General features: G+C 44.1%; 1 protein-coding gene across 19 annotated transcripts in view; it reads left to right on the top strand.

Moving 5' to 3' along the window:
- The window catches only part of DOK5 (docking protein 5), a 34,380-nt gene extending 8,654 nt beyond the window's left edge, over positions 1-25,726 (top strand). For 2 of the 19 annotated variants that reach the window (XM_025142340.3, XM_046903087.1), the window contains exons 2-9: positions 7,717-7,824; positions 15,588-15,702; positions 15,803-15,922; positions 16,674-16,863; positions 17,740-17,875; positions 22,778-22,840; positions 23,063-23,183; positions 25,066-25,726. In XM_025142340.3, coding sequence (XP_024998108.1) covers positions 7,717-7,824; positions 15,588-15,702; positions 15,803-15,922; positions 16,674-16,863; positions 17,740-17,875; positions 22,778-22,840; positions 23,063-23,183; positions 25,066-25,133 — 921 coding nt within the window. In that variant the 3' untranslated portion in view covers positions 25,134-25,726. The other 17 variants (XM_040651066.2, XM_046903089.1, XM_004947249.5 and 14 more) reach the window with 16 other exon arrangements.
- Positions 25,727-26,075: the final 349 nt, after the last annotated feature.

The raw sequence follows: 26,075 nt of genomic DNA, 5'->3' as shown, positions 1-26,075 counted from the left end.
GTAAGGTCTGCACCTGGAGTGACATCTTAATGTGATGTTTCTGTAGTTTCAGGTATACTGTGGAAGTTGATGGACTACTTCTATTATGTTCTTGTCTGACTTCATCAAGTGCTGTTGGAAATAACAGCGGAAGTTCAAGCAAGTAGAACAGGGTGGGGTTTTATCTTCCTTGCTTCTACTGAGAATAGTGTAACTCTTTTCACTTCAGAATGTCACTGCAGTGAAATCCGTGGTGTTTCTTCCCAACAGTATTAACGTAGGAGATAAAGTGTTTCCTTTCCATACCAAGGAATGTTTGCCTGGGGAACTCGTGATGTCCTATGGTCAGCAAAGGAGAACTACTCTTAATGCCCTCCATAGTGGCTGTGCCCCAGTGAGGATGAACGTTAGCTGATGGTGCCAGATTTGCTGCATGCAGCTGGGTGGCGCAGGGCTTATGAGGATGAATTTTTAGAGCTGATCTGACCTCCAGAGAGGTTGGGGGGAAGGAACCCCCACTGTGTAGTGTTGATGTTAGGAGTGAAAGAGAACTGTGGAACTCTACCTCATCTTGGGACTGTGCAGGGGACCTTGAGGCTGAGTTGAGGGTGTATATCAGGATGGGAGGTGATGCACATTGTTTGTTGAAGCAAACCTGTGATGCTTCCTGGAGCTTGCAGAGAAAATAATTGGTGAATGGCAAAGAATGACAGCGGGTCAGAAATGGCCAGTTGTTGCTAGTTCGGGGATTGCAGGGCATTTGTCATCCTTGGCTCTCCAAGCAGCACACAGCAAGCCTCATTAACTCCATTTCCAGGTGGGCAGGTGGCAACAGGTACAGCTGAATTGCTCAGGTCATTCACTGATGTCTGGAAAATTAAAGCCTTTCTCTCACGTCTGGCTTTGGGTGATGGCAGCTCACTGTTGAAGAACATATTCTTCTGACATAAAGGCTGCATTTGTGTGCACCTTCTGCATTTCTTCTCTCATTTTGTTCAGTCTTCGAATTGCAAGTCCAGCTGTGAAATGCAGCTCCCACAAATGGCTGAGTGATATGGGAGGCTGAAGCGAAGCCTGTTGCTGGAGTTGTGAGTGAGTACAGTTCTCCCAACGTGGAACAAATCCCCCTGTGCCTTCTGGACAGTGGAGCTCAGGAGAGCATCCCCCTAGCACTGCTTTTTAGCATGTGTACTGATTACAGCTCTGGGATCTTTGTAGCCTCTTTGCATCTGATGTACTAATTAGTGAGTTTTGTGATCTGTTAATGAGCTATATCAGTGCTATTTCCCTCTGTAGTCTATGTAATTAAAGTAACCAAGCTGGATAGCAGAGGTGGGGAGGAATTCCAAACCAGAATTCACTGCAGCAATTTCAAGTTATTAAGCAGTTGTCTAATTCTGAGACCACACTAAGTGGTGTTAATTCACTGGGCTGCACTGATGGCCTGACCCAGCAGGGTGGCCCATCCAGCTTTTTCTCCCTTCAGCAGTTAGAGTCTTAGGCTGATTTTTTTCACCAGTTTCATGCCTAGAATTAACTGTGCTTATATATAAAGCTTAGCAAATGTTAGAGGAACCAAATCAGATAGTCTGACATTTTTAAGCTGTCACTGGCAAGAGAAGCTTTCTACTGTAAATGCTTCTGGCACATGGAGGCACTGGGCCTCAAATGGCCCAGTGGCACAAAGCTGACCCCCTTTTGACCCAGACCACTCCAGTGTGGGATTTCTAAGTCCATGACGGAGGGCCTGGAAGGGGAAGGATGCTTTGGGTAATGCTCTCTTTCTAATGATACTGCCTCCAACTCATGGCTTCTGCAGTGAGGGCAAACTGGAAGTTGAAGCCTTGCTGTTAATATTTTTAGGCTGTGAAATTCTCAATAGTCCTTAGAGAAACTGTTAAAAAAAAAAAAAGTGGAATTGATTTCTCCATGAAACAGCATCACTACTAATTTCTTCTGCAAATTCAAGCCATTGTGCAGTGAGCAGACTTGAGAAAGAAGTGACTGCTTTGCAGAACTCCTAGGATACCTGTGTGGGATGGGCACGTCCTGAATCATAGTCCTGATGTCTTAATAGACGTTTTAGATCAGGACAGATACCACTCTTTGGTTTTGTGCACAAATCTTATAGCCAGTTCTGGCCAGTGCCAGAGTTGGACTTTGTCACTTCAAGGGAAAAATGTAGCAATATTGTGCAGGGGGACAAGATTACTATTTCGATCCCTGTTAGCAACTGTGGATGAATTCCTACTGTAAAATATTGTTTTGAAGATGTATACTCAGTGTGAAGGAGATAAATTTATCTCCAGAAACGTGTTTCTCAAGGGAAGGAGAAATCTAGATTGTTTTCTTTCATCTCCCAGAGAGGACTGCTTGATGTAAGCCAACTTTGATTTATGCAGTCATTATAACCTGATCACAATGAATAATGCAATATAGCTTACTCATAACACACTAACGTTAAATAGGTATTCTGGGAATGGGAAATTGTCCCATTGCCAAGTACAGCTATATCTTTACAGACAACATAATCAATTTTACTGCTTATTTTACAAAGCCAGAAAACCAGTCTATGTCTCCCTGCAGTATTTAGGTCATGCTAAGCACGCTTCAGCACAAGTTAGGTATGTTTACAACTCTGTGGTTCTTTCTGGAGATCCATCTATTTAAATACAGGAATTAAGATCCAGGCTCTTCATACTACCTGGCTAATTTTGTGTTATCAAGTCCATTCTGGAAGGATCTTTTATCCAGAACTCAGTCTTCTGGAGACTCCCTGATAAAGTTGATCCGAGATGCTCAGATGGTTTTTCCATTTGCAGCTGGAGGTGCTTTAGTGGGTGGGCTGTCTACTGCTCTTGGGTAACGTGACAGCAAGTTTTTGTCCTATTAAAACATTCAGGAAATGCTGTGATAAACTTATTTGTTTCTGTGCTGTGCCTTTGCCAGATTCTCTATTTCTGCAGGCTGTTGGTCATAAAAGATAAGTTCCTGGTAATAGCCCCGGCTTTCTGGTAGTTATCTCAAGCTGTATGATAGCACTTTCATCTACTGCTTGTAAAAAAAAAAAAGCTGTTTGTGTTTATCTGACATCAAGTGCAATGTCCCTATAAATGCAGCTCATTGGAATTCTTTGGTTTGGGGCAGAGCAGGAAACACAAAGCAGGAATAAAATAGGGTAGCTTACCCCGGAGGCTCACTTCTTGTTTGCAAAGGAGAAATTTGCCAGATGAGGCTTTGTACTACTGACTGCCTCTTAAATAACAAATAAGGGGTGGGATCGTCTGCTCCAAAGGAAAGTACTCTTGCTTTGCTGCAGTCTATTGGATGACAAAAATGAAGGAATCTTAATTTTTTTTAGCTTTAAACTCCCCTGCCCCAAGGTGAGAAAAATAGCCAAATATTTAGGAACCCGGGGGATGCTTTTTCCAGAGACTTTTACAAACTGTTGCTGAGCAAAGCGTTGAGGAGTGCCATAAAGTTACTACGGACCCAAATGTAAATTCTAGTTACTATGTCCAGAGGTTTGTTTCCTGTAGTTTTTCTCCGTGATGAAAAAGTGACATTTTAGGAACTCAAAACCCAGCTCCGTTCCTGGCTTTTCTGCTCCCTTTGGAGGCAGTGAGGTGATGCTCCTGCCTTCTCACAGCCATTCCCAGGGCAGAACAGGCTTTGGGCTGTCACGTAGCACAGCGAGCCTCTGGTTTCAGTTTCCATTGCTGTATGAGTGTATTCTTAAACCACATCTGAAGCCTGAAATCAAGAAAGTCAAGAAATTCTTCCACCGTGCTTGGCCAGATGCTGACCCCTCCCAGCTGAGGTTACAAGTGCCTGTGCCTCACTGTGCACTGCCCCACTGGGAGCGTGGGGATGGCTGGGCGGTCCTGCCTGGTCCCAGGGCACGGCTCTGAGAGGCAGGAATCCAGATACTCAGATTGCATCGTTCCTTTGAAGTCACTCCTTGACTTCGGCTGTGGTAATGATTTATGTCAGCTGATCCTTAGAGCCAGAAATAGTGATTTGCTGTGACCTTGGACGTGCATGTTAGATCACCTGCCTGGGTTTCAGATGATCGCTTCATGGACAGCCACGTTATTTCCCTGCAGTTTCATGCTCTTGGCTGTTGGAAGCTAATTTTTAGAGACCGTAGGAAGTAGATGGTAATTTTTCTACTTGAATTCAACTTCAGGTTAGGTGTCTTGTAATCCTGCAGGGAGAGCTTTGGGAGTTTTAGGTGTTATGCAAATGACAGCTCTTACTGTTCTCTCTCATCTCATCAGTTCCTGATTTGCTGCTTGGATTATCTAATCACTGTCAGTGCAAGTGTTTGGGGTGGAAGTAATTAGAGCAGTACTTCCAACTAATTCCTATTCATGTAGTAGTAGTGTAAATGTTGATTTGAGGGATAAGTGAGCTAAGTATTCATGCTGAATAGGCACCTGGGAGCGTCTGGGGCTGCTGCTTGTAGCTGCTGTCAAAACAGCTCCAGCAGCGTAAACAGTTCACGTAGTGTTGTCAATGTGAAGAAGTGCTGATGAGCCTCAGACACATTCTCGATCACGATGGCATCAAAGACCTAATTGCTTGCTCTGTATGTGCTCCTAACGGGGTCTGTGATTATCTCTCTGTCTTGGGCTCATCACCAGCTCTTCTGTGCATTGGTGCTTTCAGGGCTCTGTTATTGCTTAGAGGTTGGGATCGTGCAGCTTCTGCTCAGTTAAGGTGGTGCTGGGTGTTCCACTGCAAGGTATGCACGTCGTGGGATCACTGAAATGATAATAAATAAATGATAATAGATACCCATTGCTGATGGCCGTTATCTCAGTATTTCAGTTTTGAAAGTGCTAAGCGGGTTTTAGGAGAGAGGCTGTATCGTCTTTTTGAGTTTGTTTACATAAGCTGGCAGGCAAGAGTTAACAGCCACAGCACTGACATTAATGGGATTCTAAGCTATATATTCAGACAAAAAAATCTGTGTCACCTCTAACAAAAACAAAATACTTGACACTACTTTCACTACTATTGCAGCCCAGTATGCAAATCTTACTTGTGTGCTGTCTCTAAACACTTCAACTTGTCCTCCTGTTTCCCTCACCTCCCAGTAATGGTGGCTGTTTTGTTGCTGGGAGCGCTGAACAAAGCTCCAGTGAGGGATGAATTGCATCAAAGTCAGTGGTGCAGAGAAGGCCTAACGTGGGCTGTTGATGTTTGTTAGGGTTTCTGTAGCTGTATGGTTTCATAGAACTCAAAACTCTTCTTATAAGACTTTAAAAATCTTTCTATTAATTTAACGTCCAGGAACCCTGATGGTGCAACCAGGTTGAACAGTCAGGCAGTACACAAACATATAATTAAATTGTGCAGTCTGTAAGGAGGCAGTTGTGCGACAGATGAGTAATGGCATTTCATTAGACCAAGTGACTGCCTAGATAACATGCAGGAGAGCTGAGGATTCCTGGTTACAGTCAATGCCTTGAGAAATGCAGGCAACTTCCCAGCTGGTGTTGAGCTAGCTATGTGAGCAATACTTCATTGTTCACAAGCATTTGTATTACAAGTGGATTACAAGTGTAACTTGGGATGAGACCCAATAGCAATGGTATTAACGAGGTGATGGAGCCTATGCAATTACGCAGGTGGTTTGTTAATCTACTGGTGCAACTATGTAATTGCAATTCAGTACTTACGAGATTAAATCTTGGCTGTGAGCTAAGCTGCTCCCCTGTCCTTTGGGGAATAACTCTTCTGATTAGAATGCTGCCATTAGATGCAAACGGCAGCTTTTTTTTTTTCTGTAGGCTACCTTATGAATAGTAGGGCATAAATTGGGGGGAGGTGGGTTTCAGCCATGTTTATGTACTCAAGCACAGCTTATTTTAGGTGCTTTTCCTAATCCAGGACCAAAACAAGCAGAGTAGTGCCTTAACCTGGCAGGAAGAACACAAATACTCTGGCCTTACTTCAGCTCAGAGATGCCAAAGGAAGGAGAGAGCTGGTGCAGAAGGAGGAGGAAGTTCAGAGGGGGGACCTTTGTGCCCTGATTTTCCCTCATTCTACTCAAATTAGCATCGTGAATGCCATTTGTTTTTCATAGGCATAGTTACTTGGGTTGGCGTGACTTTGTCCTGAAGGCAATGATGTACTGTATTGTGTTAGAGAACTGCTGTACTGTGGGAGCAGAACCAAAACACAAAAGCTGAGTATTTATATTTGATGCTGATTTGGCTCCTTTGCTTGCATGTAACAGGTGGTTGTGGTTTTTTATTTGTTTGTTTTTTCCTGCTTTTTTCCCCTGATTCTGTTCTAAATCCAAAAATTAGTCTGGATTAGTTGTTGTTGAGCTACAGTAACCAATTCCAGTAACACCAATTTACAGCCACCTCCCATGCTTGTGTGGATTTGATTGCTAATGGCACTTAGGTTTCCAGCAGCATTTGGAAGGTTGCACTCCTGCTCAGAGGTGGAATGAAGCTTTCTTTCTTTGGACAAGGAATGGGTGTCCACATGCAAAGCAGAATAATAAAGCCAGGAGGAATAATATGATTCCCTGAACAGCTGAAAGACAGTGGAAGAACAGGCAGCTAGTCAACTCAATCATTTTCATGCACAGAAAGAGTTATGGCTACTTAGTTGTAGCTACTTTTCATGGGCATTACTGTTTTGTGCTGGATATGTTGGTTTAGAAAAACATCATGGGATCCAGGGGTGGAGCTCTCTTGTCTGGCTGCTTGTTGGGCATTGGGTTGGTGGGAGGCAGTGAGATGTTCTGAGGGGTCCCATCACTGATCAGTCCATTTGTGCTACCCTGGAGCTCTGCCAGAGCTGTGCACTGCTTGATAACGGCTGATAGGAATTTTTCTTTGAAATCACACTACTTTTAGTGGCAGTTTTGTTTTATTTCTATCTTACCAGGTGTTACTTTTGAATTACTGATTAAATGTAGGCTGTGAACAGTTGGCAAGGCTTAATTTTTTTTTATCATCCAAGCAGACAGTATGTTATCTAAGTTTTGAATGTAATAAGATGATAGGAAGTGCAGCACAGTTGAAGACTGGGTGGGAAGACTGCAAGAAAGGGGACAGAAGTTTGATAAATGAATTGGCGGAGTGCTGCAAGTGTGGAAAGGTGTTTTTTCAGTCACTCTGCAGACAGAATCTCATCCAAGTGACTTGAATTTAAATGTTTGGGCTTTGAAAGCAAAAGGACAGTTGTCAGAATCCTGGGTTCCACCATGAAATGACCTGTTCCATCATTTGGTTACTCAGTAATCGAGCTCCTTTTCCCTGTGTATCCACACTTCTACACAGTATACACACGTACAGCTTTGCCAGCTTACTCACCTGATGGAATTTCATTCCTTGTCTGCTAAGCTTTGTGTCTGTCTTTAGCATACGAGACTGGAACAAATAATGAGTTAACGTTGAAAAGTGTATCACTTTAGTTTGAAAAAGCTGCTTCCTAGAAAGTCCTGCATGTACAAGCAGGATGGCTGCAGCTTCCTTCATTAGCACCCTTCATGCAAGCATCCTCTGTCTTTGTAAGAATTTATGGCTGTATTGTAATTCAAAAGAAATATGATGTAAGTGTCCATCAGATTGATCTTCGTTTTGCCTGAGCTACTGAGAGCCATTAATTGTAGCTCCAGAGCAGAATCTGATTTAAAAGTCTAACTTCTATGCAAATGTTAGTGATATTGAAGTCATTGGAGATGCCAAGTTTATTCTCTTGTGTTTCTAGATTTACCAGAGATGCTGGTTAGTATTCAAAAAAGCTTCAAGCAAAGGGCCAAAGAGGCTGGAGAAATTCTCAGATGAACGAGCTGCTTACTTTAGATGCTATCACAAGGTAAGGCCTGATTATATGCTTGTTTATCAAACTTGTTCTACATACAGCCAGGAATAAAATCTGAAGTTGTCGCGTATTAATTGGCCTGACAACTGGAACTTTCATTTTCTGCAGTCAAGGTTCAAAACCCATTTGTATGTTCCTTTAGTAAAGGAAGGGGAGATCAGAAAGTTGGTTACCTAACAGCTTGGGTCTTGTATGTGTGGGAAGGCACTAGACAGCTACAGAAATGATGGGCAACATGCAAATCTTTCTTGCAGCAGTGATGTGAAAACCTTTGCTAAATTCACTGATATTAAAAGAATGCCACTTTCTCTCTAATCGCTTCTCTGGAGTTCTGTGTGCATTCCATACTCATCTGAGAATTTACATGTGTAATTCTCCTGGGCATGGAGATGAAAATGAGAAACCCTTTAATTTATAATCATTGTTGGCAAAAGCTTAATATATTAGAAGATTAGGATTTATGTGCATAAATTGCTGGGAGGCAGCGAGCAGAGCTCAGCTCCAGGCTGATCTGCATTTATTCACTTTGACATACGTTTAGGAGCAACTCTGGGGGGAATACCGAGTCTGAATTCAGGCTTGTCACTCTGCATGCCGTATAATTTGTGACTGATTGATCATAAAACCTGTGGCTATTTGTAGTAAGTCATGCCCATAAATACTCCATCTACATTTTGATTAAGGATCTTTGAGAAGTAATGAGCAGTATGTTTGAGGGTAGCACAGTGTGTATGAGACGATGTCTAGCTTTCTGTGAAATGCTGCATTTATATCAGTGTGGCTCTGTCAATCACATGCAAATGTATGTTTCTTCCATTGTACAAACAGAACGTATCACTGGGTTCAGATGAGGTAATAGATGTGAAATCCAAAAGGAATCTAAATGAGGTTGGATTTCTTTCTCAAGAGAAACTGAGGCTGCCCTGTAGTTCCAAAGCCATCAGCTATGCAAGTTGATTGACCCTGTTTGCTTATAACCAAGCTGACTTGAAAGGAAGCTAATGAATATTAAACAGTGTTCTCTGGCTAAAATGTGTTAACTTACAAAGAGCACACGTGGCTTAGAGTGGCTTTATTCTTTTTAAAAAAGCTTTGTAAATGCGTGACATTCAAAGGTGGGGAATGATGCAACTTCCAGCATGATTAGCTGGGAGGTGTTCAAAGAGAACGTGCCTCTGCTGCTCTGTGGTGCACTGCAGTTGAACTGATCCTTGTAAAAAAACAAAAACATAATAATTAAATGAAAGCAAAAAGAAAAACCATCTTAATATGACAGTCTTCAGCCAGCACTACTTCTCACCTGTTTTTATCTATCTTATTAATGGGCTTTGGTGCTCATCATGTCATCCAGAGCCTGGAATAGTCATTGCTATTGTTACATACCTCTGGTCAGCACGAGCTGTTGAAGGCAGCATCAGATCTAGAAACTGGAGGAGCCCTCGCTCACCCCATCAGTCTTTGTGGAGGTTTAACCCATCGTAAAACTGTGATGGGTAGAAAATGAAAAATGATGAATGCAGCCAATGTTTTAATAGCACCCGTCTCCTTCACTGGAGTGTTAAATTGTTTCTTTATTGTGTGTGTGTGATGAATTAAAGCATAAATATTACTTCAGCTCATTAGTGGAGAGAACCTGGGGCACTTCTTGTGCTGGTCCTGCGGTGGTACCTCTCAATCTGAGCTGGAATGGACTGAGGCGTACATCACCTCGACCCAGCCAAGATTCCTTATCCCTTTGGAGTCTGGGTTGGAAGTTCAGTGTTTCTGTCATACTGGGGGATCCAGTTTGTTCACGTTTGGGAACACGAGGGCTGTGTCCTGCTCTGCAGCCCTGTCCCAAAGGTGGAATTTTGACATCTTTGCCGCTCCCATCTTGCTGATGTGACACCACCTCTTCTCCCTGCCCCACACCTGGGACCTCCCCGGATCATTTTACCGGGGGAAGATTTTCTTGCGTTGCTGCCATCATCTATTGTGGTACCAGTAGTCTGTGGGTTCCTGCAGGAGGTGATAATTAGCTAGCTTGGCTTAGTGGCTGTGTTTTAGAATGAAGAACATTCATTCATTGGTACAGGTGGTTTGGATGTTCAGTTCTTAGACTGCCTTACTTTGTGCTTGCCTGAATCTCACATATGTACTTCTGAAAGAAATGGTGCGCGGGCAAGATGGAACGAGTATTTTTATGTAAACCATTCAAATGATTATAATTTAAGTGCATCTCTGTCTGAATTTCTTATTAAATGTGATCTGAAGGATCCAGACTTGCAGCTAGTGGGCAAAGTCAGAGGCTGAGGAAGTTTAAAACAACAGAAGAAATAATACTTCTGTGTAATATTGAGCTTTAAATACTTTTTAATCTCAATCTTCTGTTGTTTTTTTTTTTTTAACATGAAAAGGTTAAAGTGCACTAAAGTACAGGTCATCTGAGAACAGTCATATGTAACTTAGGAAGTGAACTGAAACTTTGCATACACAAAGAAAAATACTGTCTTAATTTGGGTCCACGAGAGTGAGAAAATAATCCACATCCAGGGTGCAAAATCTGGGCAGAGAATTGCCTTTCAGGTAACCGCATGGTTTTCATTTGGTAAATAAAAGTAATCATCCACAAGTGACCATAAGCTTTAGCATGGTCGTCTTGGAGGAATGAAGGAATTCGTGTTTCTCCAGGTGAGTTTGGACTTTGCAGCATACCAGAATAGTCCTTAATACTTCAACACAAAACCAACTGGTTCCGTACTGCTGACAGGACTGTACTGATTCCTTGAGGGGATCTGAGTTTTCATCCCATTGTACTAATCTTGCCTTGAAACAGCAGAAGCAGTTTAAACAGTCTGTCTGGTTGTGGAATAATCCAGTTGGAAAATTGAATTGTGTCATTTGTAATTGTTTTCCAGGCTTGCTCATGCAAAACCGTACCGGTGGCAAATTAAATGCTTAAAGTATGACCACCCTGCTTATAACTGACTGTTAAACATTTATTTTAATGAATGCTATCACTTAACTCCGAATGAAATGTCTGCTTTGAGGCTTTAAAAGAATTAAAGCAACTCGTTAGGGATGTTTTGGTGCCTTTGTCATGCAAGTGTACATGTGTACCAGCAGATCCTGTGTCATGAATGGAGCTGGGATGGGATGACTGTGCTGTATTTACCAGTGAATATCCCCTGGTGGGACTGCGATGTTCCGCCTACAGCCCTCTGCTGGGTGAGTTTCCAGGCAGCTGAGATGGAAGCATAAAATCCTTAATTAAGATTGAAACCAAGGATAGATCCAAACCACTGAGTGTGGCAGTTGTGTAGGCAATAAATATGATCCCTCGTGTTCTGTTCTGAAAGGCTCTCCGTATTTGAGAATTATGTCCTAATTCAAAGGGCTGTTTGAATTCACAGGGCTGCTAGGGCCATTTTCAGTCAACTGTGCATTTGGCATGTTAGAGGAGGGGATAGAAGAGAGGGAAAATGTTTTCCAGAGTGTTTCTGGCCATGGCGAAGCTCTGTCTGCTTGTGCTGTCAGTCAGGCAGAGAACGTTTAATCCCTCATCCTGATTCAGGATTCCTACAGTACACCTCTGCAAGTTATTTTGGTCTTTAATCAAATGTACTCCAGTTGGTGTGACTGTTGTCACCTTTGATGTAAGGGAGCCCTGAAAGCAAGAGGGAGGAAAGGAGTGTGCCAGGGAAGGGCTGTAACCCTCAATTGAATAACATTCCTCCTCTTTTGCTGTTAAATACTGCTGTGGGCCTGAGATTTATGGCTCATCTGACTTCTTAGAATTAGGTTTATAGATGTACACTAATTTTGGACAAAAAAACCCACCAACACTAAAAAACGAATTAAACTATGACAACACTTTTGCAAGTCTAGCAGGAGGAGAATAGCAGGCTGGAATGCTGGCAGGTGCTTGGTGTCTGCTCCTGACTCCTTTCCAAAGCCCGGGGAGGGGAAATTAGCTGTCTGCCACTTCTTAGTGTGAATTTGGTGCATATGTGCCAGACAATTTGAACCATCTGTTGCATAAGTGAGAGCAACAGGGAGGCTCTTCAGACCACTGGGGTAATGAGGGTGCTCTGTAGCACCTTGCAGGGCGATGCAGCAGGTCAGGCACCAGGCGGTCTTTGACGAGCGCTCCCTTGGGAGCACAGGTGTTCTGTGGAGGCTCTGCAGCAGGGTCTGCTCCTTGGCCAGTGCTGGGCTTTGCAGGAAGGGGCTGTGCCATATCACAGCTCTTCTGAAAGGTGAGGGCAGCTCCAGCAGTGCAGCCCCAATAGGAAGAGAGCTGCTGTGCTTTTGCCAGCTGTAAAAATCAGGTGCTACAGGGTTGTGTTTGGGACCTGAAGCATGTGTGAGCTGAAAGATTGAATTTGGGGATCTTCTGTATTCTATGGCTGCAACCACAGGCTTCAGATGTATTCCCAGTATGCCAGGTTTACTCCATCAGTTCTCCCTGTATCCTGTACTGCGGAGTCTTGGTATGAAAGCAGCCTAGATGAGATTGGGCAGGGTCAGAGGTCAGCCTTGGGGCTGCCTGTCCTGCACACCTGAGGGAGATGTTTTGGTCTCAGCCAGTGCAGTTCTATAGAAACAAATGTCTCCAAGAGGTCTTCAGGTGCACAGGAAGATTTTCAGTCTGTGCTACAAAGTACCATTACATACCATTATAAGCTCCAACAGTCAGCACAGCACCAAATAACCCCAGAGCTGCCAGTTACTGTAGCTAGCATTTCTCCAAACACAGACAGCCATGTTCCCAGCTCATGGCTAAAACATGAGTCACAAATGATTTGACAATCAGTTTAATTAATGAAACAATGCTATTGATTTCAGTACATCCTCAAGATAACACTCAAGGGATGCATCGCATGCAGTGTTATTTGACCAGGCTGTGGAGCAGGGCTCTCAGAAGGAATGTATTCGTAGTATGTGGCAGCTATGCTTTTCAGTACAGCCATCCAGCATTAACAGAGTACACAAGGTGATTCCTGGAAGCACCTGCCTGCAGTGTGCACATTTGGGTTGCTCTCCTTTGCCTCCTCCCTGATCCCAGCACAAAGCACTTGGAGGTGGGGACAAAGTGGTGGGGAAAGGCTTTAAGTTAGAGTCTTGTAACAGCATTAAATAACACCTCATTTGAATAAACTGCTGGCTGGTGTCCTAGAAAGGAAGCCTTAGACCAGAGAGGATCCACAGGTGTGTGATATTTGGCAGGAGGAGATCTCAATCCCAGTGGCTGGACTCAGAGATGATGCAGGCCTAGAGCTGCAGTGTGGATGTGGCACTGAGACATAAGCAAGAGTGCAGAAGGCTTTGGGTTGGCAGGGGTGAGCTGGGGTTGGAGTCTAGGTAAAGGAAGGTGTGATCAGAATTTGCTCCTTTAATGTACAAACACAGCAAATGCTTTAATCTCATCCTTCTCATCTTTCCAGCAGTGCTTTGAACATCCGTTCCGTCTGGCCCGGAGGCGCATGACTCAGTCTGAACACAAGTCATTAGTGGTACTGCTGGTTGGTTGGTTGGTTTGTTTGTTCCCTTTCAAGAGCCAGCAGCCTCCCGTGCTGCCCAGTGCTGCGTTCCCTGGCAGGGCTGCCCTGCAGACCAGCAGGCCCTGCATGCCCTGGGAGCTGGCAGGGAGCTGGGGCAGTGGCTGGCCGGTCCTGAGCCCCCAGCTGCCACTGGATGCCACGGCAGCGAGGAGAGGCAGTTTTCCGTATAAAGCTTCCCTGATCACACTGATGAGCATCTTGGGATTCATTACACTAGAGACCAATCAGTGTGCTACCCAGCAGCAGGACTGTTAGACACCAGATTTTAGGAAATGAGCTTTCAATTAGAACAAATCCTGGATAACTAAATGATTCGTTACCAAAATATATGGCCCAATTCTGCTTCTGCTGGCTTCTGTACTCACAGGTACTTCTCGTTCACTGGTGCCAATTTCATTAGCACATCCACTTGCAGAAAATGTGCTTGCTGTAAATGTCAGGGTAGTTACTGCCCTGAACAAAAAGTTTAACTTTAGTTTCTTTCCTTATTGCATTTGAATACTTCCTGGCAAAGGAGAGCTGAACCTGGCAGCTGGCAACTCGAGCTTGACCTGTCATGTACTGAGTACAGTGGGAATGAGCCATGACAGATTTGTCATATTTAACAATGAGTTTGTCACTGTCTTGTTAGCAGTGGGGGATGTACTTCCATCACAGGATTTCCTGGAAGAGAGAAAAATCCTCATGCAAAATTAAGCACAATCAGGAAGTCTCGGTTTTGACATTTCTCAAAATCTTGAGCCCAGAGGCTATAAAAACCTGACTCCTCGATTTGGCAGCTGTGCAGAAGGCTTAATGTGATCCCTACGGATGTTTCTTTCATTTTGTTATTTCTGTTGCTAGCAGCTACAGAGTGAATTTCCAGACCTTACGTGTGTTGCTTATCTGGGGGATAGGTTGTCCACTGGCTGCTGTCCCTTCCAGTCATAGATCTCCAGCCTGGAAGTGTGAGTTTGACTGCACATATTCCCTTGCTAAAAGAGAATAGGCAATCAACTGGTGAGGTGATTTAGGGTTAAAGGCTGGAGGGATGCAGTAGGTGTGCTGGGGAACCCACGGAGCTGTGGAGGATCAACTCCTTTCTGGACCCCACCATGAGAAGTCGTGGCAGTTCCCCAATCATTCGGATAAGATGGATTGCTGCATTTCTTCCTTTACAAGTGCAACCATAAGAGAGCATTTCACAGTGCTAATGAGACCGAAGTAATTACGCACTTTGGTTGCAGAGTACGGCTTTGGGAATGTTTTTATTAAACTCCTTTCTGTCTCTGCAGTCCTTACCATGTAAAAGAATCAGTGAAGCTATTTCAGTGAAGATATTTCAGTAGAGCTTCCTGATGCCATGTCTGGGCATCAGTCTTTATACTAAAAAGAATTTAAATAGTGAAAAGTTTCTCTTCAGTCAAATTTTTGAACATTATTTAAAAGGGTGAGCATGAAAAGTGGATGCTGGAGCCACATGAAGGAACCATAGCGTGCATTTCCTAAAGCTGTGTGTGAGGTAACGGATACGTGTTCATTTTTGTTGGATGGAAAGAGATTCCAATCAGTTTTTGGCAACCAAGCAACAGAAACCTGTGAGTACAAGTCTGAGAATTCATTCTGTGAGTTTCTGAAGCAGACAAGCCTTCCAACTACTAAAACTGTGATCTTTTAAAAAATTATTTCGTTTTAATCTTTTATCGCTATTTTCTCTGTGGGCCATTATAACAGATCACCAACTTCCCATAAGTGCAGCTTCAGACACTGACTTCACACCATTTTCAGTTTAGTCCTTACGATGGAAGCCGTGCTGGAATTGGACTTGCTCCACCAAATGGGAGAATCTTTCAGCTTTTTCTCTTCACCTCCTTTTGTTTCTACTGCAACAGGTTGGTCTCTAAATGTCCTGCATGTAAGTATTTCTCCAACCAGAGGGAGCTTCGATTCTACCTGCATCTTGTTTAGGTCAGTTTGCACTGAAGCTTATGTGGCTGGGAGGGAACTGGAGAATGTCTCCTTCACCACCCAGGCTCTCCAAGTAGGTTGCATAAGATGATTCATGTCAAGGCTGCGTTTCCTCGAGGGCAATCAAATATTCTCTTTGTCTGTCCTTTGCAGCTCAATATCATTCTTTTTTCAGCTTCCCTGGTCAATAGTGGATATATATCTTTTAAGGTCTTAATTACATCTCCAAATTGTTGGGTTTTTGGTGTTGTTTTTCTTTTTTTCCAGGTCACAGAGCTCAATAATGTGAAGAATATATCACGAATGCCAAAGAGCACAAAGAAGCATGCTGTTGGGATTTATTTTAATGATGACACCTCTAAAACTTTTGCTTGTGAGTCAGGTGGGTACAATGGCAATGCACGTGAGAAAACATAAGAGCATCAGTTGTAAAGTCATAAATGTATTATACCTACACACAGATTTTCTGGGCATTTATACAGAACTTGAGGCAGATGAGTGGTGCAAGGTATTGCAGATGGAGTGTCTTGGGACACGAATTAATGACATTAGCCTTGGAGAGCCTGACTTGTTGGCATCGGGAGTGGAGAGGGAGCAGAATGGTACGTACATAACATACTGACTTCTTAAATCTTTTGTTACTTTATTTTAAAGTCATTTGGACTGCACGTGAGAACATCAAAAATAAATTGGTACCAAAAATTGTTTTTTGGCACCAATCAAGAAACCAAGCCCCCCGTCCTGTTTGTTCTTTTAATTGCCACCAGAAATAATGAGCATGGTAATAAGGTGCTGTAATTCAGGGCTTTAGAATTCTTTCGGATTAGCACTTTTCTTCTCAGACAATTTAGGTGACCTTGGAGATGGAAACTGTATTTTTGTTCTGTGTTTTTATATTGTGTCTGTACAACAGTTTCAACCTCTGACTGAGGCTATTTATCAACACTGTTAAGGCAAATAATAAATAACAATAATTGCATGCAGAACCCGAGCCCTCAGCTACTTCACTTTCCTATGCAAATTAACTAATTATATGCACAAAAGCACTTGCAGTGTATTTATTCATGCACACAGTTGTATTAATTGTTTGCAAATATCAGGATTATGATGGTTCAGATCTCTTCTGCATCTCAACACGTGCCCAAATGTTTGATGCCCTTTGAGTGCAGCGTTTTGATTGCTCCATACATTGAGTTTGCTGAGTTATTGGAAGGAATTGAGTCTTTATTTTTGAAATAATTGTTCAAAATGGAAATAAGATCTTTTAATAGAGGTGGAAAATAGGAAATTCCTTTATTGACTTCGACAGTTGACGGGCAGGGATTTTAGACTAACCTTTTGTTTTTCTCCCAGAGAGATTCAATGTGTATTTGATGCCATCCCCTAACTTAGATGTGCATGGGGAATGTACCTTGCAGATAACATTTGAGAATATCTGTCTTTGGGACATCCAGAATCCCAGAGTCAAACTCATCTCTTGGCCATTAAGTGCCCTCCGACGCTACGGGCGGGACCCTTCTTGGTTCACCTTTGAAGCAGGGAGGTAGGTGTGCGTTTGTTGCAGTGCATCACATTCCTCCATCATTCTGAAGCAGTGGAGAAGGGGCTCCTGGTTTTTGTTAATTGCACTCCTGTTTTCCATCTGTTATGACAAATGGGTTTATAAGAAATTTGAATGCAGTTCCTTCTTCTAGAGGTGTTGTTCCTTATCGCTTCCTGCAGCTTGAACTTAATGAACTGAAGTCTTTGTGTGGCTGAAGCTGGAGCACCTGTTGATTGAACTGAACTCCCAAATCCTTTTTAAGGGCCGTGGTTGAGTTATTTTAGATAAGCCCATTAAAGGATTACAATCGTAAAAGAGAAACACATCATACAAATAACTTATCTGGAAAGAGAAGGGGCATTTAAACGTTCATCCTCTCTACTGCTGAAGAATTGAGTTCTCTCAGGAAAAGGGATATGCTTTTAGTTCTCTGATCATGCATTAGCTGTGCTAAGACATTGCCATTGGGATGCTGAGGATAACGTGTTTAGGGTTTCAAGTGAAAGACAAAGCTCATTACAGACAATATTAAAACTCTGAAAGGGGAAGAAGGAAAATTAATCCCCTCTTTTAAGTCTAAATCTCAGAAATCTGGGTTTTGTGCATCAACTCTCTAGAGGTCAGGCACTTTCAAGAGTGGTACTCACCTGAGCCTGTGTTTGGCCAGAGTGACACCGGTGTGGGTTAAAACAGTAAGATTGTGCCAAGGCTGTTAAAGCCCATGTAAATAACTTTGTTCGGTTCTTCAGCAACTTTTGTTTCATACTGCTTGTGCAGTAATGGCTCTAGAGCTGCACGCCATGATTGTGTGCTACAGATGCCTGTGAGCAAGTGAAAAATCTCACATCTGGATCCTGTCTGCTCTCACTTTGGCAGGATGTGCGACACAGGAGAAGGACTGTTCATCTTTCAGACACGAGATGGGGAAGCAATCTATCAGAAGGTTCACTCGGCTGCTCTGGCCATAGCAGAACAACACGAGCGCCTGTTGCAGAGCGTGAAAAATTCAATGGTACGGCTGTGCACTCCGCTGGCTATTTCACATAAGTGAGCAATGCTTCAGTGTGACTTCCTTCTGATTCACAGGCAGTAAGCAGTCTGACTATTGCTCTCAGTAAATTCTTCTCAATTATTATATTTAGGGTAGCGTTTGTAACTGGGATTGCTTTTCAAGGATCCAAACAACAGAGTCCTTGATTTCTGTAGTTGGAGAACCACTGGTGTGATTTAATACAGAGATGATGAGCTCCCACCAACCCATAGTTTCCTTTCTTGCTAACTTCTTCTAATTAGTCACCATCATGAGTTTGTTTAGAAACATTTCTCATCAGCCTATTTGCAGAATGTGGCTCATGCTCAGTTTTTTGTTTGTTCATTGATGCTTATGCTTGAAGGATGATTTGGAAAGGGTTGTATGGTTCAGGTTAACCTGTGGGAGGAAGGACTACATGTTTGTCTGATCTTTTGGTGGATGCCTGTTTTCTACAAGTGCTTTTTGTGTCTAAAACTCATTTTACAGTGCTCATTACCCCTAGAAAATATAGGAGTGTAAGATGCAAAGTTAGCATACAATCTAAGAACAGATAGTGTGGGATCTCCATGTGCGATGTCAAAAGAAGGCAGTTTGATGGCACTTGCATCTAGCATGTTTCCACATCTTATTGTGTTTGTTTTCTCATGAATCCTGTGGAATGAGAAGGAATCTTCTGTACATCCCGTATCACAGTCAGTCACTACACTGTAGGGCTCAGACTTTCTGGAATGCATAAAATGTGCAGAATGAACAACAATGGAGGAGCCTGGCCATATGCAACTTCTCTATTCCAGGCAGTACTAATTGGTTCATGTAATCTACAATGAGAACTATGTCTTTTCCTTTATATGAAAAGTGCTGCTGATACCAAACCACGTCTAATCCTTTCAGTAATTTTAATGATTTCCGGAACTTGAGACAGAATGGAAGCCAAATCCATGATAGGAAGCTATTTCTCTTAACAGTAAAATAAGGAGGATCAATAGAAAAAAATGATTTGCAAGTTTTCTGACCGACTTTGTGTACTAGATAGCTGCTTCAGCCCTACGAGCTGGTGGATGGGTAATTCTGTCATTGCTTGTGGAGCAGGTGAGCAAATGAGTGAGAAAGCACAGAAGACTCAAGTCTGTTTAGGGGTAATGCAGGCCATGTACGTCCGTTTCCAGCAGGGAAGGGGCCAGTTAGCATGGCAGTTTGCACTTGGTGCTACTCAGTTCACTTCTGGCTGGTGTCACTTCAGTAAAGCCATGTCCATGAGGACAAGGACTGACCCAAAGCCTGTCTTGTTCAAGAATGCCCAGAATTCCCTGATTTGAGACAGATGGGAGATGATGTAAGCATGCATCAGTAACTAACTGAAGGAGATTAGAATTAGCCTAGTCTAGATCAGTCTAAGTAGCAACCATTTGTAGCACACCAGCATCAGATGGGACTGAGCAGCCTGGCAAGAGCATGAATTCAGTTCAGGAAAAAAAAAAAAAACCCAGCCAAAAGGCAATTATTCATTAGCTTATACCTCCTGAAGTGAGTAGGTTTTCAGGCTATTTCATATTAGTGGTTTTACATTCATGTAATAGCATCTTTAATATGCGGTGTCTGATGGTATGCTGTAAAATTTCTGTTTTACAAGCGCCCATGCACTCAACAGATGCACAATTGTTATAGATTTCAATAGAGAGCAGCTGTACAACCTCAAAAGCTTTTTCATGAACACTGTGTCCAACCACAACCCCTAAATCAAGTTTTATAGACCCAAGAGCACTAAACAGGAAATAAGAACATATTCCTGTCGAACTGAAAGCCTTGTAATTTAAGATCTGAATATAATTGCTTCAGACAAGTCCATATGCCCCTGAATACAAGCCTCCCAAGTCTGTCATAGAAATGTCTGGTCCCAAAATAGTCACACTTAGTCCCTTCTCTCGGTTTCAAGGATGCTCAGATTTAGGAGTTTAGACAGAAGATTGTTACGTTAATGTAGAGATCAGATGGCTGCTTTTGCTGATCACAGGATACCTTGTGAGGGTCATCCTTGTTGTTCAGGTTGATTGATTTCCCTGGTACTTCAATTCTGCTTGAACACTTCCAAGGGGAGTTTATATGGTGGCTTGCACTTCATGCCCAGCGGTCTGAGCTGCATTAGATTGTTTCTGTCTCCAAGAATTATTAACTCCATGTGATTTTTTTTTTTATATTAGTGAAGCTAGAGCTACTATTTACAGAAAAGATAAATAAGAGATGGGTGACACTGGTGGCAAGACATGAAGTCTGCTCTGAGTGGCTTCTGCTTTCCCCTGGCCACTGCTACATCAGTGAGGTGAGCATAGGAGACAGGGCTGTGGTGCTGAGCACCTGAGAGCTCCTGGGGTCTGAATAGTAAAGGGGAGTTGGATGTCCCAGGCTGGCGGAGCAAATGGAGCTGCTGAGTACTGCTGAGAGTGTGGGCTGCGATGTCTGACACCTCCCCAGCAGCCTCGTGCTCCATAGCTCAGTGTGTTGGTGCAGTGTGGCTGTATGCCTATGGGTGCTGCAAGGCTTGTAGGAATGAGCGTGGTGGGCTTCCTCAGCCAGAGCCTCACCCTGACAGCTGTGGTGTGTGATGGCGTTCTGGTGAGGTCTGATGTGCTGAGCAGGGTCTGACACGCATTCACAATGGGCTTCGGTTATTTTGTTTTCCAGTGAATTAAAAAATCTCTTTTTTAAAGAGAGGAAAGAGCAAACTCTGCTTAGCGATGCATGAAGCTGTTCTGGTCAGTGGCAATTCACCTTGTCCAGCTGCTCCTTTTCTGCATTGCCAGACAAAGAAATGAAAATCCCTATTCAAATTGCAGGCATATTTTCATGACCATTTGATTGCCATGAAAACTGACCAGAGCAGTGTTGTGACTTGACTGCTGTCATCAATGCCTGCTCTCAGTCAAGGTGCTTTAGAAAAAGACATTACAACCTGATGTCTCACTGAGAAATAACAACAGTGAGCTGCTCCATTCTGCCTGCTGAAGCCTGGTGCTCCAGAGGGGGATATTTGCAGACAGTTTGTCCATAGCAGGGCTGACTCCTCCTGGTTCTGCAGCTCAGGTGTACTTCTGTGCCGGGCCCATCGGGGTATGTGTGTGGCTGGGTTATGGCCTGGTGTCGTCTCTGAGCATTTCCATAGAGGTTCATAACTAGGAGGGGAAATGGTAAGATAGATAGGAAAAGAAAACGAGTCGAAACAGCAGCCATGTCTTAATGCCCTTTCATTCCTGACATTTACTTTTATTAATAGTTACCATTCTGTAGCTTTGTTCTATTGAATTTGGCAAGTGCTACTTAAGCAATTGTTCTAATGAATTTTGATTATATGAATTTGCTTCGCTGGGAAGAAAATCCCCTCCAAAACACAGTGATCCTCTGCAACTGGAGGTCCCAAGAAAAGGTTTCTGTAACACAGGTTATTTTAAACAGGTGCATTCTGCAAAACCTTGGCGAATTGCACTGTTCAGCCTGAAAGAACCCATCTAACCTGGTACATCTTAAATTATCTTTCTTTTCTTTCCTTTTAGAGCAACTTTCAAAGCTAACTTGGAAGAATCTTTCCCTTAAGTAGGCAGTGGTTTTGCCTCTTGTGCTAGTTTTGTTGATTGTTAAGAGGAGAGTGAGAGGCTGTAGATTAGGTGCCCTCCAATTAACAAGTTATTAATTATATTAATGGTATTTAGAGTTGTGTGTCTTGCTTGGTCCTCTGCTTGTAGCCACTGCCTATGTGTGCTCCAGCACAGAGTTCTGGCTGGCTTTGACCTGCTTATGGTGCTGGGTGCCTCTGTGGAATAAAGCCAGGCCATCAGCAAGATATTCCTGCTTCCTTGGTTGCCACGGAGGTACAGTGGACTAATTGTGAGAATGAAATCAGTCATTACCGCTGCTTTTGCTCACAGTCTGAGGTGTTTTGATGAAGTCTTATGTATTCAGGACATAACATACTAATTCTTTTCCCCAGCTGTGGGTTTTCTAATTCTTTCCCATGCTGATTGAGTTCAGGTCAGGCAGCTCTTCTGGCCCTTCTATGTCTTTATCTTCTTTCTCTGGCAGTGTCTTTTTCTCCATTGATACCCTCCTGGGTGTTGCTGTCCTTCTGGCTGCTGGGCTGTGCCTCAAACTGCCTGAGCTTGCTGCCCAGCTCACCCAGGAGTGCACCATCCTGGAAGTGCCATCAGTGAGGAAGCACATCTTGCTCCGGCTGTGGGCCCCTCATTGTTTGTTTCCATGGAGCTGTTGTGTGTGATAACACCACAAGTGATATTGGGGCTTCAGTGATGGAGCTGTGATAAATACTCTTTGCAGCGGAGGTGGCAGCTCATGTTGTGCAGTGACTCACACCCTGCCGACATGGGGGTGGGTGTTCTAAGAGCAAAGGTTGATCTGGGTTTGCTTTTGTTTTTGTTTTGTTTTCCCTTGACGTTGCAGGCACAGCATCCACCATACAGAGGGAGTTTGAGGGTTCTGCCCCCTCTAAAGAACTTCAAAATGGCTCTTCAATAACAGGCAGCTCTCTTGTAAGAGGTTCTGTCACCTCAGGTTTTGTGAAACTATAATGTAAGAGCTTGTTCTTTTTCTGAAAAGCATTTTTATAAGTGGAAAAGATCAAGTACAAGTTTGGTATCTTCAAACTAATGTTTTTCTGAGCTTTGGAAAAAGAATTTCAGCTGTACTGTGAAGTTTATGATAGAACCCAGATATTATCATCAGCCGGCATATGCGTATTATTGAATTCATGTGAAACGTGTCTAATCAGGTTCTGAGGTTATACATAGCTTTGGGAAGCTGCTTACCTAGTTGCTACGTAGCTGTCATAGGAGGAGCATGTTCCTGCCTCCCACTGAACCTCAGTTTCTGTTTCAGCTGCTTGAGTTAGACCTCCCCGCAGGGGCAGCGGTGCTGGCACAGGAGCAGGGCAGCACGAAGGTGAGCTCTGGTGTGCAAAGCAGCGTGACCTCCTAACGTGTGGTGTGTGCCCCCAGCCTAACCCCGAGTCAGTCCCTGCTGGCTGCAGGGTGGGCAGATGGACAGAGGGAGACGCTGTGCTGAAATGCCATTAGAAATCTTTTCAGGCAGCGGTTGCGCTATTTCCCCGAGGACCTTCAGTGTGCACAACTGCCTCCTTCATATCCGTTTACTGCTTTGCAGCTTCAGATGAAGATGAGCGAGAGAGCAGTGTCCCTCAGCACCATGGTGCCCCTGCCCCGCAGTGCCTACTGGCAGCACATCACACGGCAGCACAGCACCGGCCAGCTCTATGGCCTGCAAGGTAAGGTGGGGCTGGGGAGGGCTGGCAGCAGCAATGCTGAGGCAGTGCAGTGCCTCTCCATCTCACTGAACGCTGATGCTCAGTCTAAGCCAGTTGCCGCTGTTGTTGAATTAATGGAGGGAAGTGCTTGTCCAGCCTGAGTTGGAGAGGTTGGCATCAGAAGGATGCTCATATCACTTCTCAGTGGAGACATGACTTCATGTCATGGTTTTCTCTCGAGGTGTGTGTCTGTGATGGGGACAGAAGGCCCACAAGCCCACTGACCCAAAAAAGGGAAAGGGAATGAAAGGGGAAAAAAAAACAGTGGCAACAATCTGAGGAGGAAAACAAACTTACTTTACTAATTGGGATTGAAACTGCTAAATAAATGGCAGAGTTTCTGAAAACTGAAGTTCTTACTCTGATCCATCAGGGAGCAAAGAGAGTCTCGAGACTTCCACTCAGTTTCACATTTCTCCCTGGAAGACAGAAATGAAAAGTGAGGTCCTCTGGGATCTGTAGTTAAACCATGAAGGCGAGGAGCTGTGGTGAGGGTGGGTCTGCTCCTGGTCCTGGACTTGGTCAGTGGTTTATGCCTGAGGGATTATATGTCCACAACCAATCCAAGATAGGACCTTACTGAAGCTAACAGAGCCTAAAACAATGACTTACCGAGGGTCCGTATCGGCAGTGCCTCTCCGGAGGGCTCAGTCCGGGCTGCGGTCCCCGGGGGCCATCTAGCGGTACTGCGCTCCTCCAGCTGCGGGATGGGCTGCAGCTGATGCTGGTGAGCTGTGCGGGGGGGGTCGGGGGTACGCAGGAGAGGCCCCGGAGAACAGACGGGACGCGTGGTGGAGGTGGGGCAGCCCGGTGCTGCGGGGCAGAGCTGTGGCTGCGGCGTTCTTCTCGCGGCGTATGGACGGATGGAATGATGCCGTGCCTGGGAGATCTTCCGGAGGTGGTGGATTTGATTTATTTATTTACGGCTTCTTTTTTTTTTTTTTTTTTTTTCAGCCCCTCAGATGTGAGGAGGAATAATGATTCTTAGATACTTGTTTTACGCATTTAAATAAAGCAGGAGGCTCCGACCTCTGCAGAGCACGGAGTGTCAGCGGTTGTAGTTGGAGATCCCCAGGGCTGACACCCCGACACTACGCTCCATTCTCATCCCTCTCACAGTAACAGCTCATCGTTTTGTCCCGTTCCTTTATTCGAACACTAGAGGGGGCATGCAGCACGCGAAAAGCCCCAGCGAAGCCTCTGTTCGTGTTTCGGGCAGAGGGAGGAATAACGCAATACAAGCAGCTCGCAAACTCCTATTGGCACCGGTTCGTACCGGGATGCGGGCAAGCACTGCTGTGCCACACGTCCGGGCACTGCTATCGCTGGGCCTCACTGTGTTCTTAGTTATTAGTGCAGTCATTCAGCGCTGTGTTGACCCAGCATAAACAGACTGTATGGGTACAGACCATTCGTTTTGTATTTAGCAGAACAGCTTGCTTGTTAAACTGGAGAGGGGATCCTTGGAGGTTGTGGTCGTGAGAAAGCAGTAAAAGTCTTTGAAAGATCCTGCTTTTCGAGAAGGAAAAAATAAACCAATCAAAGCCATGCAGACAGTGTTATAATTAAGAAAGATGCTGAAGTCGTTGTCTCTTTTGGCTGTTGGGAGCTGTCTCTATCACCCTGAGCATCTCCAGTTAGAGCACGTTGCCCAAAGCTTCAAATGCTTCAATTCATATTGAAAACCTGAGTGGAGATGTTTCTGAGATGGAGCAGCAGATGAATTATACCAATCCCTATGTAAAGGGTATAACCTGTAGTTCACATAGTGATCTGCGGAGCACTGTGTGCGATCGCTGTGCCTCACTGAGCGTTGTTCTGTTTTTCCCCCGGCACACAGCAGATGTTTCAAGCCCTGTGAAGCTCCATCGGACAGACACGTTTCCAGTCTACAGATCAGACCATCGATAAAGGGCTGCCAAGAACTTTACAAACTCTTTGTCTTCTGACGAGCTGCCCCGGTGTATGACACGGATGATGCAAAGCAAGGATAGAAACACTGAGAAGTGTAGGCTGGATGGGAAGTTATTGCAGTACAAAGGTGGTGTGTCGTCTTTTGTTTGGTTTTTCTTTCAAACTTTGCCAAAAGTTAAAATGATTCTTTAGAGATTGGGGGTGGGAACAAAACCATCACAGCCTGCGCTGGGTCTTTTCTATCCTACAGCTGGACAGACAAGTCACTCCCTAAATATTCCCAAATGTTTTTGTATGATACCTATGTTGTAAATAGAAGACTTTCCTGTTGTGGTGCGGTTTCATCCTGTCCATTACAGCTGTCATCCCTGTTTGTAATGCTTATCTTCAGTTCTTAACACGACTGTTCAGCATAACCCCGACCTATGGAATAGTGGCCAGTTTTAAGCAGCTATTGGATTCAATCTTTTCCCGTTTGAAACCCGATGGAGACTTGGTTTGTTTCTTTTAAAAGCGCACTCTCTGTCTTCTGTTTCCTGTATTTATTTCCATCCCTGTAAACGTTTGAAATAAAAACAATTCCCAGTTAATTTGTGGTGCAGCTTCGTGTCGTCACCGTCAGCACAGTGAGCAGAGCTGCTGCGAAGCCAAAGGGACAGCGGGGGGGGATGAGGTGAGGGTCCCCCTTCCACCTCTAATGACAGCTCCCCTCATTGAAGTGGGGGGGAGCAGACTGAGCAGGACTCTCACAGTGCCACACAGCAGAAGATTGTCCTGTTCTGTGACCGTGACCGCAGCGTGTGGCACTGCCATAGAGGCACCTCAATTCAACCAAAGAAAAAGACGTCCAAAGTAGCTTGATTGGCTGCTGCGCAGTATGGCCAGAAACACCTAAGAACAGTGGATAGAAGGCTGTGATTATCCTGATTACAAATGAAG

The sequence above is a fragment of the Gallus gallus genome, chromosome 20 (genome assembly GCF_016699485.2).
Source record: "Gallus gallus isolate bGalGal1 chromosome 20, bGalGal1.mat.broiler.GRCg7b, whole genome shotgun sequence".
In the NCBI taxonomy this organism is placed as follows: Eukaryota; Metazoa; Chordata; class Aves; order Galliformes; family Phasianidae; genus Gallus; species Gallus gallus.
The sequence above is the reverse complement of the archived record's forward strand: the minus strand, read 5'-3'. Positions and strand labels throughout refer to the sequence as shown.